The 18,840-nt window shown below is 48.6% G+C and overlaps 1 protein-coding gene, 1 non-coding gene and 1 pseudogene across 5 annotated transcripts in view; all 3 read left to right on the top strand.

The window, feature by feature from the left end:
- mon2 (Mon2 homolog, regulator of endosome-to-Golgi trafficking) overlaps positions 1-18,840 on the top strand; it is a 318,335-nt gene that overhangs the window by 4,198 nt on the left and 295,297 nt on the right. For all 4 annotated transcript variants that reach the window (XM_067082772.1, XM_067082770.1, XM_067082773.1 and 1 more), the window contains exon 2: positions 11,011-11,223. In XM_067082772.1, the coding sequence (XP_066938873.1) occupies positions 11,122-11,223 (102 nt within the window). In that variant the 5' untranslated portion in view covers positions 11,011-11,121. The remainder of the gene's footprint in view (positions 1-11,010; positions 11,224-18,840) is intronic.
- On the top strand, positions 5,112-5,215 carry LOC136825854 (U6 spliceosomal RNA). The gene has a single exon (XR_010849481.1). It is a non-coding gene; the product is annotated as a U6 spliceosomal RNA (small nuclear RNA).
- LOC136825856 (U6 spliceosomal RNA) lies at positions 13,579-13,679 on the top strand (annotated as a pseudogene).

Raw genomic sequence — 18,840 nt, 5'->3', positions numbered from 1 at the left:
GAACCCCCAGGTGTCAGTACTAAACATGGCAAAAGGGTTTTAGGAGGAATTGAGAAGTTTCTCCTGTTGTTGGAGGGGGTGTGGGGGATATTCATACGCGATCCTCACAGGCCTTTCCAACTATTGTGCCCGCCTGTTTGCGTTGGAACGTTTCATAAGTATTTCGTTTCAGTACACCAGCTGATTCCTTGCTGCATGCTCCTCTGAACCTGTAACGCCACCTTTGGCCGTTACCTGCTAAAACTTGTATGACAACTGCTGGGAAATTAACATATGTTGTTACGGCAATTATGAGGTGTTAATTCAGCTGTGTCAAGACCACAGCCTTTTAAAAAAAAAAGGGCGATTGTTCTGACACAATATACAAACCCTCGGTCCTTCACATTAGGGATTACTTTCAGGCGTAGGCTGGAAACGGCTGTTGAACTTCAAACAAGCTGGTTAGGCAGTTGACTACTATCCGGGAGGCCGGAGTACCGCCTGCCCGGATGTAAACATTCCAATTTGCTCTCAGCCGTCGTAGCATGCGGACGTTGTCTTCACGCTCTCTGCCTGACTGCTCTTTTCTCCAGTATTTGGTGGGAAATTTTTGTCTTTTCTTCCTAATTCATTATGGACAAGCCTTCTAAGCCCTCCTATCCCCAGTGTGTGTGTCCCCGGGGTGGGAGGGAAGAAATGCTATTAATTTAGGTCTAGCGTTGACACGGACCCACAAGCTCTCTGCCCATCTTGCAGGGTGTGTGTGTGTGTGTTCGCACGACGCTTCTCGTAGTGAGTGTTGCTCTTGGTCCCCCGAGCAATGGAGGAAGTTCGAGGGTAGGAGACGTTACTGTCGTAAGCCTACCAAGGAGTTGTCTGAGGGTAATACGCCCCCGACGACTCCAGTGGTGGCGAATGTGTCAGGTTCGTTTCTCCCTCCCGGCGAGCTTCCCCTGCTTGCTCCCTCTCCTTCGGGTGAGGACTCCCCCTCCCCTTCCTCATTCGTTTCATCGGTTGTGGAAGGGCGTGGGGGAGAGGTGGACCGGGACATCCTCTCGGGGGGTCTCTTCCTGTTCTGGAGGAGAATTTTTTCCTCCAGAGCGGGTAGAGGCTTCCTAACCTAACCCGACTTTTGCTTCAGGTCTTGGGCTGGATAGCCAGGCAACAAACATTTCATCAACCTGGCTACACCTGGACCTACCTGGCGTACCGTCACTGGGTGGACTAGTCTCACATCTATCCAGCGCTCCAGTGACTACTCACTCTGCAGCGACAATCACCACAACATCGGTCACCATGTCAGGGTTCGCCAAGCTCCCGGTGTCAGTAGCTTCGCACCTGGATACCCAGGTCTCAGCTGCCCCTGCCATGCATTACGCAATACCGCTGCCTCCTGGGTTCCTGGCCCCGTTCACGCGACCGGGCCCCTCCTACATGGTGACGTCAACCCTACCATATGTGACTGTCCCTGGCCCGATTTCGACTTTGGTTCCGGCTCCTCGCTTCTCAATCCAGCCCGGCACTTCATCTGTTCCTCTCCCCATACCTTCGACTCTGGCGCGGCCCGGCTTGGCTGCCCACACACCACCCGTGCCTGCATTCCCGGCCCCGTCTACTTTCATTCATGGCCGACACGCAGCTACTCCCGCCCAGGTAAGTGCTGGCCCGAGCACCATAGTCTCTACCCGGGATGCGCCTTTTGTTCCAGCCCCTTCTGTTTCTGAGTCTTCGACTGCGCCTGCTTGGTTTGGGGACCTGACGACGATACTGAAGAAGATGGTGAAGAAGAAGAAGAAGAAGAGGTCTAGAAAGGTGTTGTCATCTTCGTCTTCGTCTTCGTCTGCTGCCTCTTCTTCTCCTTCCGAAGCTTCGCGGCTGAAGAAGAAGTCTGCCTCTCCCCCTCCTAAGAAGTCTCGTACCGAGACTTCCAAGGGACTGCCTCCTTCCACAGGGAAGGCAGTGGGATCTCTCGTCGGCTCTTCCCGATCCACGGATCAGGGAACCGCTGCCCTGACCTCCGGGTCAGTCGCATCGGGAGCCAAGGGCGTGCAGACCAAGGTTCGCACCCCCCCCCGTGCCTAAGAAAATTCCTGCTTCTAATGCCAGCAAGTCCACGTCGGACACTTGTACACGAGTTGCTCCTAGTACCCGGGTCTCCAAGGAGACCTGGGTACCCCAGGCTGATACAGGAGAAACTTCTTGCCGTACAGACCAGGGCATGGGGCGAGAGAAAGAGCCCGGGCATGCAGGTGCCCCAGGTCTTCCTGCTGGCACTCCCATGAGTGCCAAGTCAGGTTCTCGGGGTAGTGCTTCAGCCCCTCGGGGCCGAACGCCAGGAGAGACAGAGAAGAGGTCCCCTGCTCAGTTTTCCCGAGAGGCTACAGCCTTGAAGAAGACTGGGGCGCATCTAGAGGACAGCGCTTGCTTGTGCCAGCCAGACGTGCACTTGACTCCTCCCAGTCCCCGGCCGCGTCTGCGCGGCCAGCCTGGCTCAAGGGAAGCGAGCGTGCAGCTTGGCTCATGTGAGCCGCTCTGCTTTCCTCAGGAGACTGCTTCGCCTAGGCGAAAGCACTCTCCTCGACCCGGGCTGCCGTCACCACCGCGGGTTGGTGACCGCTCCCGGCCCACTGCCTCTGTTGGTTCTGCCAGCAAAGCCAGTGGGAGCGCCCGATCCTCCTCGCCTGTCCCCTCCGCCTCTTCGGCTCCTTCCAAGGGGCGTGAGTCGGACAGGAAGAGCTCTGGAGAGTTTTCTCCTCAGAGTTCTACCTTGTGGGCGTACGAACCTGGCTATGTCCTTGGCTCGACCAGGTCTTACGCCCGCGTGGTCCAGGAAGGATCACGGGGGTCTGCCGAGGTTCTCCCTCCTGCAGGGAGAGTAGATTGGGAGGACCGCACTCTGGAAGGACTCGAGGGTCCTCTGCCCCAGGATGCGGACACCCCCGAAATACAGAGGACTCTTGCAGAGGTTATTGCGCTGATTCGTCAGCACAAGGACCTCGGGGAAGGGACCACGGCCTCTTCTGCGGATCATCCTTCGCGCCTCGAATCCTTTTGGGGACCCAAGAAGGAACCCAAGGCTTCGGTGGGGCTGCCGTGGCCCACGCTTGCCGAGGGGGTCCTCGGCCAAGTGAACAGTCTTGTGTCTGGGCAAGACAGCTCACTTTGGTCAGGCAGCTCGGATAAATTTCTTCCCCCCCACTCTGCCTCGCCAGAAGCGCTTCTACACTCCAGCTGTAGGGGCGTTGCTGACTACAGTAAACCCCCCGTATTCGCGTTCTCATGGTTCACGGACTCACGTATTCGCTGGTTTCTCTGTGGAACATATCTAGCCATCATTCGCGGAAAATTCGCCCATTCGCGGTATTTTTCACCGAGAAATATTCACTAATTACTGTTTTGTTCATGAGACTTACCTGCCAGATATATATATAGCTGTATTCTCCGAAGGTCCGACAGAATTTCAAATTTCGCGGCACACGCAGTGGCCGGTCAGGTGGTTAGTACCCATTCCCGCCGCTGGGAGGCGGGTATCAGGAACCATTCCCATTTTCTATTCAGATTTTCTCTGTCGCCGGACTGTCAACACCTGTTGTCAGTTCCTCCGCCTTTTGGATTTCGAAATTTGTTGTCACTTAAGTATTTTGGTTGTTTTTTGGTATTCGACTGGATCTGTGACTTGGCATACGCTCTTTGTGGACCGTTTTTGATTTTGCTTTTGACTTTTCTTATAATTAAGATGTCTTACCTCTAGCTATCGAGTCTGTAGCTTGGGTGAATGTAAGGTGAGGCTATCGAAGACTTTGATAGTTCCTCACTCTTTATGTATGATATGTAAGGGTGTTCAATGCTCTATGATAATCGGTAATGAATGTGTGGGATTGTCTGAGGGTGAGTGGAAGAAATATGAAGCCTATATGCTTAAATTGGAGCGTGATAGGCTGAGGAAATCTTCCTCCTAGAGTGCATCCTTAGTTGGACAGTCAGGGTTTTCTCCTACTAGTAACCCTGTAGTAATTTATTATTAACCCTGTAGTTTGTTGCTGCAGAAGGTAATTCCCTGGCTCTCGTGTGGAGTCAATGCGTGCTCTTGAAACTAAAGTGAATGCAATTCACGCATAGTGTTAGTGCTAGTGCCCCTAGTGTTGTGGAGGGGGCGTCAGATCGGCCCTATAATGCCTCTAGGCCTGGACCTCTGTCGAACTCCCAGGACCAGGAGGGGGCATGTCGAAAGCCGCATGAGGGTTACGGGGCTTCCCACCGATCTGGCGTCCCTTCGGCAGGTCCTGATGACGCTACCCAGGCTGCCAGGGATCGTGCTCAGGCACGCATCCTGAAGGATTGCTTCTCGTCCTCCGACACGTCCTCCCCGCCACGGGGTTGGAGCTCTCGGTTGGACTCTCGCCCTCTTAAGAGAAGCTTAGAGGAGAGGACGCTTCACGTCCTCTTCCTCTAGACGTTTGTACTCTTCCCCGAAAGTTGCGTGGATATTCCTCTGCAGAAGAGAATAAAGTGTTTTTCGAATGATCACTCTACTTGACCCCCCTGTCGCGCTAAGGCAAGGGCTAGAGCTTCTTCCCCTGTGGAAGGAAGTATACGTCTCTCGCCCCTTTCCTTCTCTCAGGTTCAGCCCTTCTCCCGAGAGAGTGGCTTCTCCAACGCGTAAGATTTTGTTGGGTTTGCAACAACAGCTGGATGCTCTCATGAACCTTTCAAGATTCGAATCTGCCTGTTAAGAGGTACAGACTTTCACCTTCGTCTCCCGCTTCGGGAACGATACAGAGCGTCTGTCTTCTAGAGAGAGTGTTTAGTGGCTTCCTATTCGTCTTCCCCGAGTTGAGGTGTTGGCCTTTTCTCTTGTCTCGCGCCAGGAGCGCGTCTTGCTCTTCGTGCGCTTCTCACGCTTCACGCGCTCCTCACCTTGACGCTCGGCGCGCGCCTAGCCATGACGCTTCGCGCGCGCCACGCTGTGACTCTCTTCTAGTACTTGCCACGGAGCCTCTCGCGCGTCACGCCATGACGCTCCGCGCTCGCTTCGCCGTATAGCTTCAAGTCTTGTGTTGACACCGCTCCAGTTGTTCATCATGTCGCACAACTACCCGCTTCAACATTTGATGTCCTTCTTAATTTAGCCAGTACTTGCTTCGGCAGTACATATACTAATTGGAACGATACAGAGAAGATTAGCATGGCTCTTGCGCAAGGATGACACGCTAATCGTGAAGCGTTCCACATTTTTTATGTTTACTATACGTACTCTAGTTGACGACTTCTTCGTTCGCGGGAGTTCCCGCTTACGTATCGGCGAATCGGAACTACTTTCACCACTCACTCAAGACCCACCAGCTGCGAAGAACATCCTCTTTCGTCACAGCCTTTGTATGAAGAGAAACTTCTTTCGTCTTCTTCTTCCTCTGATTATCAGACTCTGGCTTTTTTCTTAGGGATCTGTTTCCTGAGACTTTTCAACCGTCGGCTCCTCTCTCTCCACCCTCGCAGTTGTCTTTGTCTTAAGGGGAGCGTTTGACGAAAAAATCGGAAATAAAATTTTCTGGGATATTTTATATATGGCATCATACATATCCTGACTATCTTCTCAGAAAGTTTTATTTAAAAGTTCGCCACAGTTAGAAGTTATAAACAAAACACGAAGAGAGTGAGAGAAGTTCGAGGCCGTCATGTGGGCTTCAAGGAACACAATGCTGTCTATTCTTTAAGCCCTAAGTTCTTGGCTAAGAATGATAGGTCTTCTAACCCTTGGCCTAGACACTTTGAAATTAAAGGTTTAGCAGACCTTATTGGACAGGAACCTGAGGGAGTTCTATGTCCAGTTAGAGCTCTCAAGTACTACCTTAAAAGAACACAGGACACTCGTGGTCCATTGGATGTTTTATGGTGTTCTGTGAGGCAACCAGTTAAACCTATGTCGAAGAATGCACTGGCATTCTTCATTAGGGACGTCATTAAGGACGCACACTCTAGTTGTGACGACTCCAACTTCAAGTTGTTGAGAGTTAACGCTCACGAGGTGAGGGCAGTTGCTACCTCCATGGCGTTCAAGAAAAATATGGTACTCAGTGACATTTTTAGTGCCACATTTTGGCTCCTCAATTCGGTGTTTGCCTCACACTCTTGGCAAGATGTTTAGGTAGCATACGAAATTGCTTTTCGCTGGGACCATACATTGCTGCTTCAGCAACCTTGGGGACAAGGGGTAACTCTGATCCTATCCCCTTTTTAATTGTGTTTTTGTGGTTGTTGGGTCGACTACTGGAGGCAGTCTTCCCAATCCTTTGCAAACTAACGCTTTAGGTGTTGGTTAGGTGGTTAGTAATGCTCTTTTGTCCTCTTTGTATGGGCTGATGATCTAGTCACATTGTGGTCACGCCCTGTTGACAGATCATCTAGAAGTCGCCAGCTATATAGGTCACTACCTCGCTGGGGTCTCTAGTAAAGCAGAAGCAGACTAGAGTGACAGTAACCACTCAGTCAGCTACGCTATCAGATAAGGAACCAAAATAATTTTACCAATAATTGGTTTTTTCCTATTTCTTGGCTGTCTCTACCCCCTCCAAAGGTGGTATTCAGCTATATATATATCTGGCAGGTAAGTCTCATGAACAAAATGATATTTTAATGATAAAATAAAGTTTGTTCATACTTACCTGGCAGATATATATATTTATATTGCCCTCCCTCCTCCCCTCAGGAGACAGTGGCGTTAGAAAATCTGAATAGAAAATGGGAATGGTTCCTGATACCCGCCTCCCAGCGGCGGGAATGGGTACTAACCACCTGACCGGCCACTTCAGGCCGCTGAAATTTGAAATTCTGTCGGACCTTCGGAGAATACAGCTATATATATATCTGCCAGGTAAGTATGAACAAACTTTATTTTATCATTAAAATATCATATTTTCATATAATTTTCATGAATAAATGCACTTTTTGTGATAAAACTATAAAAATACTCAGATATAAGCATTTTTACAGGGTTTTTCTTGGTTTAAGCTATCAAAATGGGCAGTTCTTAGTGTTTTTAGAGGGGTTTTAAGCATTTGCGGATTTGACCTATTCGTGGGGGTGTGTGGGACGCATCCCCCGCGAATACGGGGGGTTCACTGTAAACAGGTTGACCCGGACCTGACTCGTCTAGATCCGGATCTGACGTTGCAGCAGCTTACTGCAGAGAGTATCTCCCTCTCCCAGCAAGAAGCTGCAACCCTGGAAGCCACCGCCATGGTGGCCTTCCAAGCAGTCTCCTGGCTCGATCTGTGGTCCTTCACAGTATCGAAGGTAGCTGCTTCCTCGGGTGCCATCGTACCTGGGGAGGACTCCGCCTTTGGGAGACTGTGCCAGTCGGAGAGTAGGGCTATCTCCTACCTCGCCCATCAGACTGCAAACCTGTGGGCAAACCTGGTTCTGAAGTGAAGAGATGCAGTTCTCTCTCGCTTCTCCAGGTCTGTAGGTCCCGAGTCAGCAATTGCCCTTAGGAATGGACCGTTGCTGGGTTCCTCCTCTCTCTTCCCCAGAGAGTTGGTGGATGCCGCAGTAGACAAACGCCGGGCTGATGACAGTGACTGGCTTGTCCACCAGGTAGTGGCCAAGACCTCCTAGTCTTCTCATTCTGCTGTGGCCAGGTCTTTGGGCCAGGCTGGCACCTCCTTGGCCCCTAAGAAGTCGCAGTCTTCGAAGGGGTCCCAGGGAAACACCCAGCCTTCTTCTTCCTCGAGAAGGGAGGGGTCTCTCCCGTCCTTTTCAGCCCACTTTCCAAGCCGGTAAAGGGGGCAAAGGGAAGAAGAAGAAGGGGAAATGCTAGGGGCGGCGTTCCCCCCCAACAGCTGCCGAAGGTGGGGGGTTGCCTGTCGAGCCATTGGGCAACATGGCAGCGACACAGAGCCGAGACCTGGATAGTGGATGTCCTTCGGGAGGGATATCTACTACCCTTCGAGTCTTGGCCTCCCCTCACCTACACTCCGGTCCATCTCCAAACATATGTACAAGGATCTTCAAAGGACACCGCACTACAGCAAGAAGTGCAAGCCATGCTGAGCAAGGGTGCTGTAGAAGTTGTGTCGGACCAGTCTCCAGGCTTTTACAGCCGTGTCTTTCTCGTAGAGAAAGGCTCAGGGGGATGGAGACCGGTCATAGGCCTCTCTCCCTTGAACCGTTTCGTTCGCCAGACTCAGTTCACGATGGAAACAGCGCAATCCATGCTGGCCTCCATCAGGGAGAACGACTTCATGCTTACGGTGGACCTGAAGGATGCGTATTTCCAAATGCCCATTCATCCGTCCTCTCACAAGTACCTCCGCTTTGTCCTCGGGGAGACGGTCTTCCAGTTCAGGGCACTTTGTTTCGGGCTCTCGACCGCTCCCAGGTGTTCACGAGTCTTCTTCTCTCATGTCAGCTTGGGCCCACTCTAAACGGAATACGCCTACTGAGGTATCTCAATGACTGGCTAGTCCTGGCGGGCTCTCCTCGCAGTTGCTACAGGACAGGGATCGGCTCCTCGAGTTTTGCCGGGATCTAGGGATCGTGGTGAATCTCGAGAAGTCAGATCTCATCCCGGCAGAGGATAAAGTACCTGGGCATGCTGATAGACACGGTGGCAGCGAGTCTTTCCCTCAGACTCTCGTATCAGCAAGTTCAGGCAGGCAGCACAGCTGTTCCTTTCACGACAGGAGCAGCCAGCCCGGCAATGGCAAGTCGTCATCGGTCACCTGTCGTCTTTGGAGAGGCTAGTACCTCACGGGCGTCTTCACCTGCGGTCTCTTCAGTGGAGACTGAAGGAGTATTGGTCCCAGTCCCGAGACCCCCAGTCCTTCCTCATCCCTCTTTCCGAGGAGGTGAGGAGGACCTTCTGCTGGTGGTTAGACGACAGGAACCTCTTGATAGGAGTATCCTGCATACCCTCCGGACATGCTACTGTTCTCAGATACATCGACCGAGGGATGGGGCGCACACCTGGAGGAGTTGCTGACTTCGAGAGTGTGGCACCAAGACGACAAGCGCCTTCACATCAATATCCTGGAACTCAAGGCAGCCTTCCTGGCCCTCCAAGAGTTCAGGGATCGAGTGATGGGACACTCCGTGGTACTGATGAGCGACAATACCACGGTAGTGGCATACATCAACAAGCAGGGGGGCCTGGTGTCCCTCCAGCTTCATCAGTTGACGATGCAGGTGCACGAGTGGGCCACGGCTCACTCAGTAGAGCTGTCAGCCAGGTACATTCCAGGCAAGAGGAATGTCGTGGCAGACAAGCTCAGCCGCCGGAACCAAGTGGTAGGGACCGAATGGTCCCTCCACTCGGAGGTAGCAGAAAGACTGTTCGACCTGTGGGGGCGTCCAGCCATCGATCTGTTCGCCACCTGGCACAACAGAAAGCTCCAGGTCTTCTGTTCTGTCGTGCTGTACCCATGGGCCGCTGCGGATGACGCGTTCCAGCACCTGTGGGGCAACCTCGACGTATACACCTTTCCCCCATTCTGTCTGATTCGCCGATTGATGATCACCCCGAATCGCAGAATGATTCTGGTGGCACCCAAATGGCCCCAGGCCATTTGGTATCCGGACCGGCTAGCTCTACTCTCCGAGGCGCCGAGAGAGATTCCCCCCTGGCCCAACCTGCTGTGCCAACCCCATGTAGAGCGGTTCCACCAGGCAGTTCATTCCCTGTGTCTTCACGGCTGAAGGTTATCCACCATCTCTTGTGAGCGAGAGGCTTTTCGCGTCGCACAGGAACAGAGATGGCAGGATACCTCAGACGATCCTCCGCAGCGGTATACCAGGGAAAGTGGTCCGTCTTCTGTGGTTGGTGTCGTCGAAGGGATATCTCTCCGGTCGGAGCTACTGTTCGGCAGGTCGCGGACTTCCTCGTCTTCCTTCGCCGGGAGAAGCTTCTCTCCATTTCAGCCGTAAAAGGCTACCGCGCCGCACTCGGCCTAGTCTTGCGGCTGAAAGGAGTAGACATCTCCTCCTCTTTCGAGATATCTCTACTAATGAGAAGCTTTGAAAGGTCTTGCCCACCCAGGGATCTCAGGCCCCCTGCGTGGGATGTGACTCTCATCCTAAGGATCCTGACTCATGCACTGTACGAGCCTTTACGAGAGTCATCAGACAGGGATCTGACTCTCAATACCATCTTCCTGCTAGCCCTGGCATCAGCGAAGGGAGTTGGTGAACTTCATGGACTTTCCTTGGATGTTAACACTTTCATATCCAGTTGACGTAATAGTATGCAAAATTACCCTACCCCCCTCCCTTCCTGACTGACGCAGCTTTATGTAAAAATTACCGAAATTTTTCGTTCATGTGGTAGGGGTAAATTTTTTTATTTTCGAACAAGTAGTGATTTCCATAGGCTAGATCATACATTGGACCGTGTAACTCGGGTATCAATACGCCAGCCAAGTAGTTCCTGTACCGCGCATACTCAAATCCCTGGCATAGTAAAATTCTCACAATGAAATCAGCTGATCCCACCCACACTTCGCTCTCAGTGACCACACGTGCGAGCTGCTGTAGACACGTGTGTTTGAAAGTTCAAAGGCTATTTCCAGCCTGTGCTGAAAGTAATTCCTAATGTAAAGGACCTCGGGTTTGTATAGTTGGGAAAAATACAATTTACTTTTAAGAATTGTGATTTTGTGTTCTGCCATTTATAGTACATGTGAGGGAGAAGTTGCAATTTGCATTAATTTTTACTTTCGTTAGGTGCTTCACTTATAGTGATGTGGATTAGGTAAAGTCAGTCTCTTTGAGTACTTAACCTTGAAGTTAATTGAGCATTGCAAAGGTATTATGTTTTTGTCTTTATTGTGTAGGCTGATTGAATGCAACAATCTTGACACTGTTCACAGTCTGAAATTTAAGCCTCCTTAATTCATGTTGCTTATTGATTAACTCATTTTAATTATATTTTATTAATGTCATTATTTTATTTTATTTGCTTCTTTTTTATTGGAAAATCCATGCATTCCTCCAAGTTATATTTCATTACTTGTTTTTTATCTTTGTCTTCTTGTGCAGGTGTGAAGTAGATTTTCTTACCAAGGACCCAGTTTCAAAATTGATAGATGTACAGTAACTGGCTTTAAACCATTAGCAACACATTCTACATAAAACGAGATAGAAATCAAAATGGCAGATGACGGAAAAGCTTCGAGGATGTTGGATGCATTGCAAAATGACCTTAAAGCATTATGCATGGAAACAAAAAAGAAGTACCCCCACATTAAAGATGTAAGTATAAGACCTACATGTTTACAAACTAGCATAAACCCCAACAAAAAAAATAATTATGAGACTGAATTTGTCCATACAGTGTACAAACCTTACCTTGTTCTTAATTGTGATACCCTGTAAATAAAAAAAAAAAAATATAGGAGTCCTCCTCTCCAAGGAGCATCCTTTACTACCAGGAACCCCTGTATTTATTATACTGTAAATGTCTTTGCTGCCTCAGGTTTTACATGATACAGAGGTGTGTGTTGACTCCAGTATGTGATACCCTTCATTTCTTCTATATAACATCATTGCTGGATCTCCCAAGGAAATTGATTTCTATGGCCCAAACTAATCAGACAACCTTATAACTTGGGTATCAGTGACCTTTGACGTCCTAACACGGAAGAAGTTTAAACCAATGAAATCAGCTTCATAACTGTAAGTTTTATATAAGTAACTTACCAATTAATTACATAGCTATTAGTTCACTTACACGGCAGCTTGAATTTAAAATTTCGCTGGTAACAGACGTGTAGGAGACCAGTTCCGCCCACTAGCGGGTATATTAGGAATGACTTTAGCAGATAACTTCAGTCTGTTCCTGCCGTGCTTTGGTGAACACCGAGTTATGGCGGCAGTGTATTTATTATTTTCCAGACAAAATATCTGGATTTCGGTGGTGTACACATCCACTGGAACACGCATTAGTAACCTTCATCAATTCTCAGGATGAGTTTTTCCTTAATTTGTTATTATTAAGTTGATTCATCCACAGAATTTTGTCTAAAAGATCTTTTGTTTCCATCTAGGCTTGTGAGCCGCCGATAATAGCTCTGCCCTAAAAAGTAATCTTCGTATATGTTACTCCATTCCTTGAAACTAAATCTTTTGCATTATGTTTTGTTTACAGGGTCTAGATTACTTGCAAGCCTTCAGTACTGTATATAATTAGGATTCTTGCTAGCTGCTGATGTAGTTTTGCCCTAAAAAGTAATGCTTGTATCACCATCCCATTAGGCCAAACTTTACATCAATGGTGTTTACAAGTCGTAGGCTACTCGCAAGCGGTTGTTGTATAATTGCCTTAAAAATAATTATTGAATGTTTCGTCATTCCTTTAGGCCAAAGATTTTCGTTGTATTTTTGTTTACTAAACCTAGTATACTTGCTAGCTGTTGGTAAATAATATTACCTTAATCCTCAAATTTTCCTTTGTGGAGAATTGAAAAGTGTAAGAGCAGAAAGTGGTAGCTTAATATGCAGCTCCTAGATTATATAACAAGCTTCCTCTTGAGTTGAGGCAGTTTGAGAGTTTGAAGTCTTTCAAAAAGAAAGACAAGTAACAAGCAACAACAAGACGTTATTGTCGGCCGAGATTCGGTCCCAGTATTTACTTCGGTAGTGTACTGGCTTCAAGGGTGACACGCATCTAGGTTGATGTGCAGATCGTGAACATTCCACACTTCCAGTACTCAGAAGCGCCCACTTCAGCCTAATGCCAGCTCACGCTTCGAGTGCTGTATGCCGCCCATTGGCGCCATTTACCATCTGGCACCAGCTCGTGCTCTGAGCAGCCAAGAGCCCCTAAAAAGCGCCCATAAGCGCTTGAGCGCCCATGGCTGACATCTACCATCAGGCGCCAACTCATGCTCTGTGCAGCCAAAGGCACCCCAAAAGTGCCCGTAAGTGCCCGAGAGCGCCCACAGGTGGCAACTGTAGCAAACAGCCAGGCATGTACAAAGCTGACATACCCTTTTTCTCTCCTACTAGCCCTATTTTTTATCCCATGCTTCCGCACCTGGCTCCCTCACTTCCTTCCCATGCCATCGCCAGTCTTGGGTCTGGCCTAACAGAAAATTAACCTTGCAAAGTGAGAGTTGTGCAGTGGAGGAGGTGATTATCCGGCCCGCCAGTTCTCCTAGACCTAATCACTGTCATACTCCCCTACACCTAGGAGAAGTCATACTGAATGCCCAAGGGAGGCTGGTGGGAATTACCCCGGGTAATTGCCCCCTTGTTCAAACCTGTTGCATATTCCCAGGTATCGACAGACAGCCACTGAAAAGGCGTCTTCATGGAGGTGTGGTAGAGGAGGCGGCTATTCGGCCCATCAGATACCTAGACCTAAAGTCCCTGTCATACTCCCCTGCTCCTGGGAGAAGACATACTGGCAGTCCAAGGGAGTCCAAGGGGGTTTGTCCCTGGGTAGTTACCCCTCAGTCGAGCCTGTAAGCCACTGGAAAGGTGTCTTGATGAAGGAGTAGTGTTTTAATGTGTAGTGTAAGCATCACTCGACAACGGTTGTCTTCCAGAGCGCTGGTCTCCAGCCTGCTGGGCTGACACCTCTATTTGGCACCCAGTGTCCGAAGTACTTTCTTCAGCAGTACATATTCTAATTGGAATGATGCAGAGAAATTAACATGGCCCCTGCACAAGGATAACAAGCAAATTGTGAAGCGTTCCACAATTTTTGATCTGCGCCTAGTTTTTTCATTAGAACACATTAGAACACACTGTTGTTCTTTCTTGGGCACTAGTTCCTGATGAAACGTCTGGTTCCAGCTTCCAAGTAGTTGGCACTAGTCCCCATTTGCCAGGCACCTACTCTCCACTCACAAAATCTTAGTCGGTTCCGCTTTCACTTTGAAGTCAAGATGATGTTACTGCAATCTTTAGCATCGCAGCCCTGTCCTTTGTGGACAAGGACTTTTTGGGGAATGACTTTTGCCACGAAGGGAGAAAGGCTTGTGCCTTTGACTAGCCTCCCTCTAGTACTTCGACAGAACTAGCCTCCTTGTCGAAGATTTTGTCTAGTTTCTGAATTGTCTGGACTGGAACCAGGAACCTTGGATAAGAAGTTGCAGACTCCCTAGAACTTTCTGACAGTCATCGCCTAGGATTGTCACCCAGTTCTGTGCACTGTGGACAGGGATAGTTGGAATTGTGTTAGGATTATCAGCTCTTGTCGTTGATTTTGGAAGAGAGAGTTGTGGTACTCTTCTCCTGTAGCGAATCACAGAGTCTTGGAACTGTTTTCCTCTTCTTAACCACAGCCTCCGTCGCAAGAGTCCTCTTGTGAACTTCAGCCTCGACTTATGGATTTCATGCTTTTTCGTCTAGTAAAAAAATCTCTCAAGAAAGACGGAGACTGTTTTTTGCAATGTCCCACAGGCTGCTAGCATCCAATTTTGAGCAGCCCCTTCTTCTACTCCTCCTGACGACGAACATTCAGCGTCTGCTCATGAGCTTTTGTTTTTCCCTTATTTGGTCTGTACTAGGTGTCGTCGAGTTTACAGGATTTCTATGTGTCTGCATGGCTATCAAGAGTCAGCAGTTGGTTCACAGTGTCCGCGACTCTGTACGATGCTTTGCAAGATCGTTTGGTTGTCTACAAATGGAGACAAACCAGAAGACCCATCTTCTGAGACAGGGTTTCTCAGTTTGGGGACCTGTGCCTCAACCTCTCTGCAGTATTTTAGGTTTTCTCATGAGTCCTCTCTCCTCTTCATTTGGCCTTTTTTTTTCTGGACTTTACATCAATCTTTACTTAGAATGACTGTCTTGACTGAAATACTTTGGTTACTAGTGGGACAAGGTAACACAGTCAGACACTGTCGCCTTTTTACCATAGCCCCCGATTAAAGTTGGACCCACAACGATGGCGGTACTTACATAGACAAAGAAGGGAACTCCTTTCTTCCTTTAAGCCCAGACCTAGTCTTCTACTTTACACGTCGGATCTTGGTTAACGAACCCACGGGGGGAATCAGAAACTTTTCGGGTCGTGCTCCCCGGATGCTGGATCCTTCTCACTAGTGTTGGAGAGCTGTAATCATTTCCCTTGGGAGCTTCGGTGCTTCTTGACCTTATTTTACACTTAGACTGCAGTAGTTCACCCTAGACGAGATCTCAGTCGTAACGTATACATAGAGAAGATAGGCTAATTTTATATAAGTGACTTACCAAGCAATTACATAGCTACTAGCTTTCCACACGGCAGTCTTAAGAATTCAAATTTTTGCAGTGGCGCTACCGTCGTTAGTGTAGGTGACAGGGTCCCACCCACTTTCGGGACTGATAGGTACAACTCAGCAAAGAGCTTCAATTCGCTTTCTGCCGGCTCCAACCAACATCAGTGGTTTTGTGCTGTCTCATCATCATTTTTTGGATATATTTGTCCAGCTCTTTGGTGAAGTATTCAGGTTTTCCTTGTTTTAGTGTGCGATGAATATTTTTCTTAGCTACTTAGCAATTTTGTTAGCCATGGTTAACTTTATTCTAATTAGCCAGGATGTATTGTAGAACGAGATTAGTTAAGTTCTCTTTTCATTCTCATGCTAAATGTGTGAAATGTAGGGGGCAAGACAGTAATATATATGTCTTATTTGTTCAGAATGTCAGGATTGGGATGAGCAAAAGTGACTTTGATATTGCATTTAGCAAGTTTGGATAGGAATAGAAATAGGAAATGCAGCCCTTAGAGCCAAGAATAAGGCAAGTGTAACTCCTGTTCCATCTCCTCCTGTGTAGGAGATAATGCTATTTCTTTCCCTCAAATACGTGCTTTATCTCCAATCCTTATCCCTCGTACTTTGTTACCGCATACTCCTTTACCAGGTTCCTGTGCTTCCAATCTCGACTCCATTGCCAGTCTCGAATCTAGGTTTGATAAGAAATTTGAATTTTTAGACAGCATGGTTACGGAATTCAGTGTCCCCAGTGTCAGTAGTGTAGTGCAAAGTGGCAGTGTTGTGCATAACAAGGAGATGGCTACCTGTCCCACCAGTGCTCCTAGATGAAGGTCCCTGTCCCGCTCCCCCGCACCGGGGAGAAGACATACTGGAGGTCCAAGGGAGGCTGGTGGGGTTTGCCCACAAGTAGTTGCCCCTCCGCCGAGCCTGCTGTCCGTTCCCAGGCTGCTGCTGACTGCCTCTGGAAAGGCATCTCAGTTTGTGCTGATCATCTGTCATCGAGCGCCACTGGAAAGGCGTCTCAGTTAGTGCTGATCATCTGTCATCAGACTCGGGTGACTTGCCACCCGACAGGACGCACCAGCGGCTCAGAGTTGTCGCCTCTAGGCCTTTGAAGAGGCATTCTGCCATTGGGGACAGTTTTCTTCCTCCTGTTAAGAGGTAGAAGGAGATGAGTGCCAGTCCACAACCTTCGTGCAGTTTCACCGCTTCACCTTCAGACAGCCAGAAGTTGATGAGGTTTTCGAGCGACCAGTGCTTGTGCCTAAATGCTCTGATCTTCCTCATAAGCATCTGTCGCCCTGTTCTCTTCGGTCTCGTGCTTCCCAGCGCCTGTCTCCTTTCAGTCACATTTTCGCTCACTTCAGTGCCACACTCGGCTTCTTCAACCCACACAGTGCCAACTTCAGTCTGCTCAGCACCAGCTGCTGAGCACTTGGCACCAACCTCACCACTTCCACACCTGTCTTTGCAGGAGGATTCTTCCTTGACCCCGCTTCGCCATCAGCTGGAGGATATTATGGGTTTTTTGAAGAAAAGATCTTCATCTTCAAAGAGCAAGGATCCGTCTTTGTTTCCTATTTCATTGGTTGAGGAGGAAGCAGAGCATGATTCCACCTGCTCATCGGCTTACTCCAGTTTGCTGAAGTTCTCCCTGGCAAACATTCCTGACTTTTTCGAGCTTGCTTCTTCTGCTTCGCCTGCATCAACCTTCCTCATGAGGAAATGCTCTTTGGACACTGCTTGTCTCCCCAAGTTAATTCTTTCCTCCTCTTCGAAGAAATTCCTTCGAGAGGTGGATGAGTGGTTGACCTACAAGAGGGAGCAAGGTAAAGCTACCTTTGCCTTCCCTCCTTCTAAGCTTCTGAAGAAGAAATACTGCTTCTATGCCACCGGAGAGGTGCCTTCATTGGGAGTCTCTGCCTTCTCCCAAGGGACTTCTCCGGTATGGTTGATGCTATGCGCTGAGCTGTGTTCACCTCGGCCAAGATTATGTTTTCCTCTCTCGACCTTGTCCATCTCGTCAAGAACTTTTTTAAAGGTTTGGAGATTATCAGTTTTCTGGACTGGACTGTGAGCCAACAAAGCCGTTAGGAATGGTTCTGCTGAACTTGCTTCTATTTTCTCGATGGGCATCCTTAAGAAACGGAAGTTGTGGTATTCATTTGCCACAAAGGGAGTAACTACTACGCAGAAATCGATGCTCTTGTTTTCTCCCTCAGGCAAGGCCCATCTCTTCCTTCAGGAGACAGTTAAGGAAGTGTTATCAGCCCTGCAGAAGAAATCCACTATGGATCTTTTAGCTCAGTCTACCAAGTGCCTGAAGAAAACTCCCTGTTTCCAAGTATTTCCTGCTGTTTGCAACCGCAACCCTTTCCTGGGGCAAGATCCAGACCTCGAGCTAACTTCTGTCCTCCCTTGAGGCCCATCAATAAGTTTACTTTCAAGCTCGCCGCTAAGAAATGAAGCTTTTGTGCTTCATGCAACCTTTAGAGGCGAGCTTTGTCTCTCTTGGGGGGAATGGAGTCGCACAGGGGCGGACCCCTGGGTGGTCCAAGTACTGAGAAGTGGCTACTCCATTCCTCTTGGAGACAGGTCTCCCTTGTCCAGGTCACCGATCATCTTGATGACCTACTCGGTAGGGTCCAAGGAGTTTTTGGCTCTTGCTCAAGAGGTAGAGTCCCTGATTCACAAAGGGCCAATAGAGAAGGTCATGGATTGTTCATTGGGGAGGTTTTACAACCGATTCTCAGTAGTCCCCAAATCATTGGGGGGCTGAAGGCCCGTCCTGGATGTCAGCGCCCTGAACTTATTTGTAGTAAAGACGAATTGTTCCTACACAAATACAAACCCGAGGTCCTTTACATATGGGGATACTTTTGGCGAAGCTGAACAAGGCTGCTAAAGACTTACAAGGCATGAGTTGGTATTACTCCCAGCTGGGCATGTGGTTGGTAACAGTGGGAAACCCATGGTACCAACAGCCCACATTCACGCATTCACTTTACTTTCCGGCTCTTCTGAAGCGGACGTGTCTTGCGGCGCTCTGTTCGGACTTCTGGATGCTAAAGCTTCAACCTTTTCATGGTGTGTTTGTTCCTGTTTTCCTTTTGGCTTGTTCCCCTGTGTATTTGTGCATGTTTGTAAGATGGATGATACTTTAAGTACACATTTGGTGTTTTAACTTTCAAGATGGGCAGTTATGATGATTTGGAAACCAGAGCTTCCAAAGAGTAAGAATATAACGTCCTTTTCATTAGGTCTCTGGTTAAGGACTTTCATGCTAATTTCTATCCTTAATAGAAGGTAAGCCACTTAGCATGTGAAAATGACTACAACTTTTAAATTTGGAAAGAATTTATCCTTGGATAGGATACTGAAGTCTCACTCAGTAGCATGGAGGTCTACAGCTTACTAATTTATTTACAAAACTTTCACACAGGTCAATAGCTCGTGTGAGCTGCAAAGTAGTCCTGACCTCTTGACATATCGAGGAAGGGATTAATTTCAAACATCTGTGTTTCTTCACAGACATAAATTTACATATGGATGGATATAAGACATCTGATTGACAATTATACATACATTACTGGAAAGCTGGCATAACAATATGCAGAATGATAATACAGTAAACCCCCCGTATTTGAGGGGGATGCGTACC

Source organism: Macrobrachium rosenbergii, chromosome 39 (assembly GCF_040412425.1).
Source record: "Macrobrachium rosenbergii isolate ZJJX-2024 chromosome 39, ASM4041242v1, whole genome shotgun sequence".
NCBI classification, from domain to species: Eukaryota; Metazoa; Arthropoda; class Malacostraca; order Decapoda; family Palaemonidae; genus Macrobrachium; species Macrobrachium rosenbergii.
This window is presented reverse-complemented; position numbering and strand designations above follow the sequence as displayed.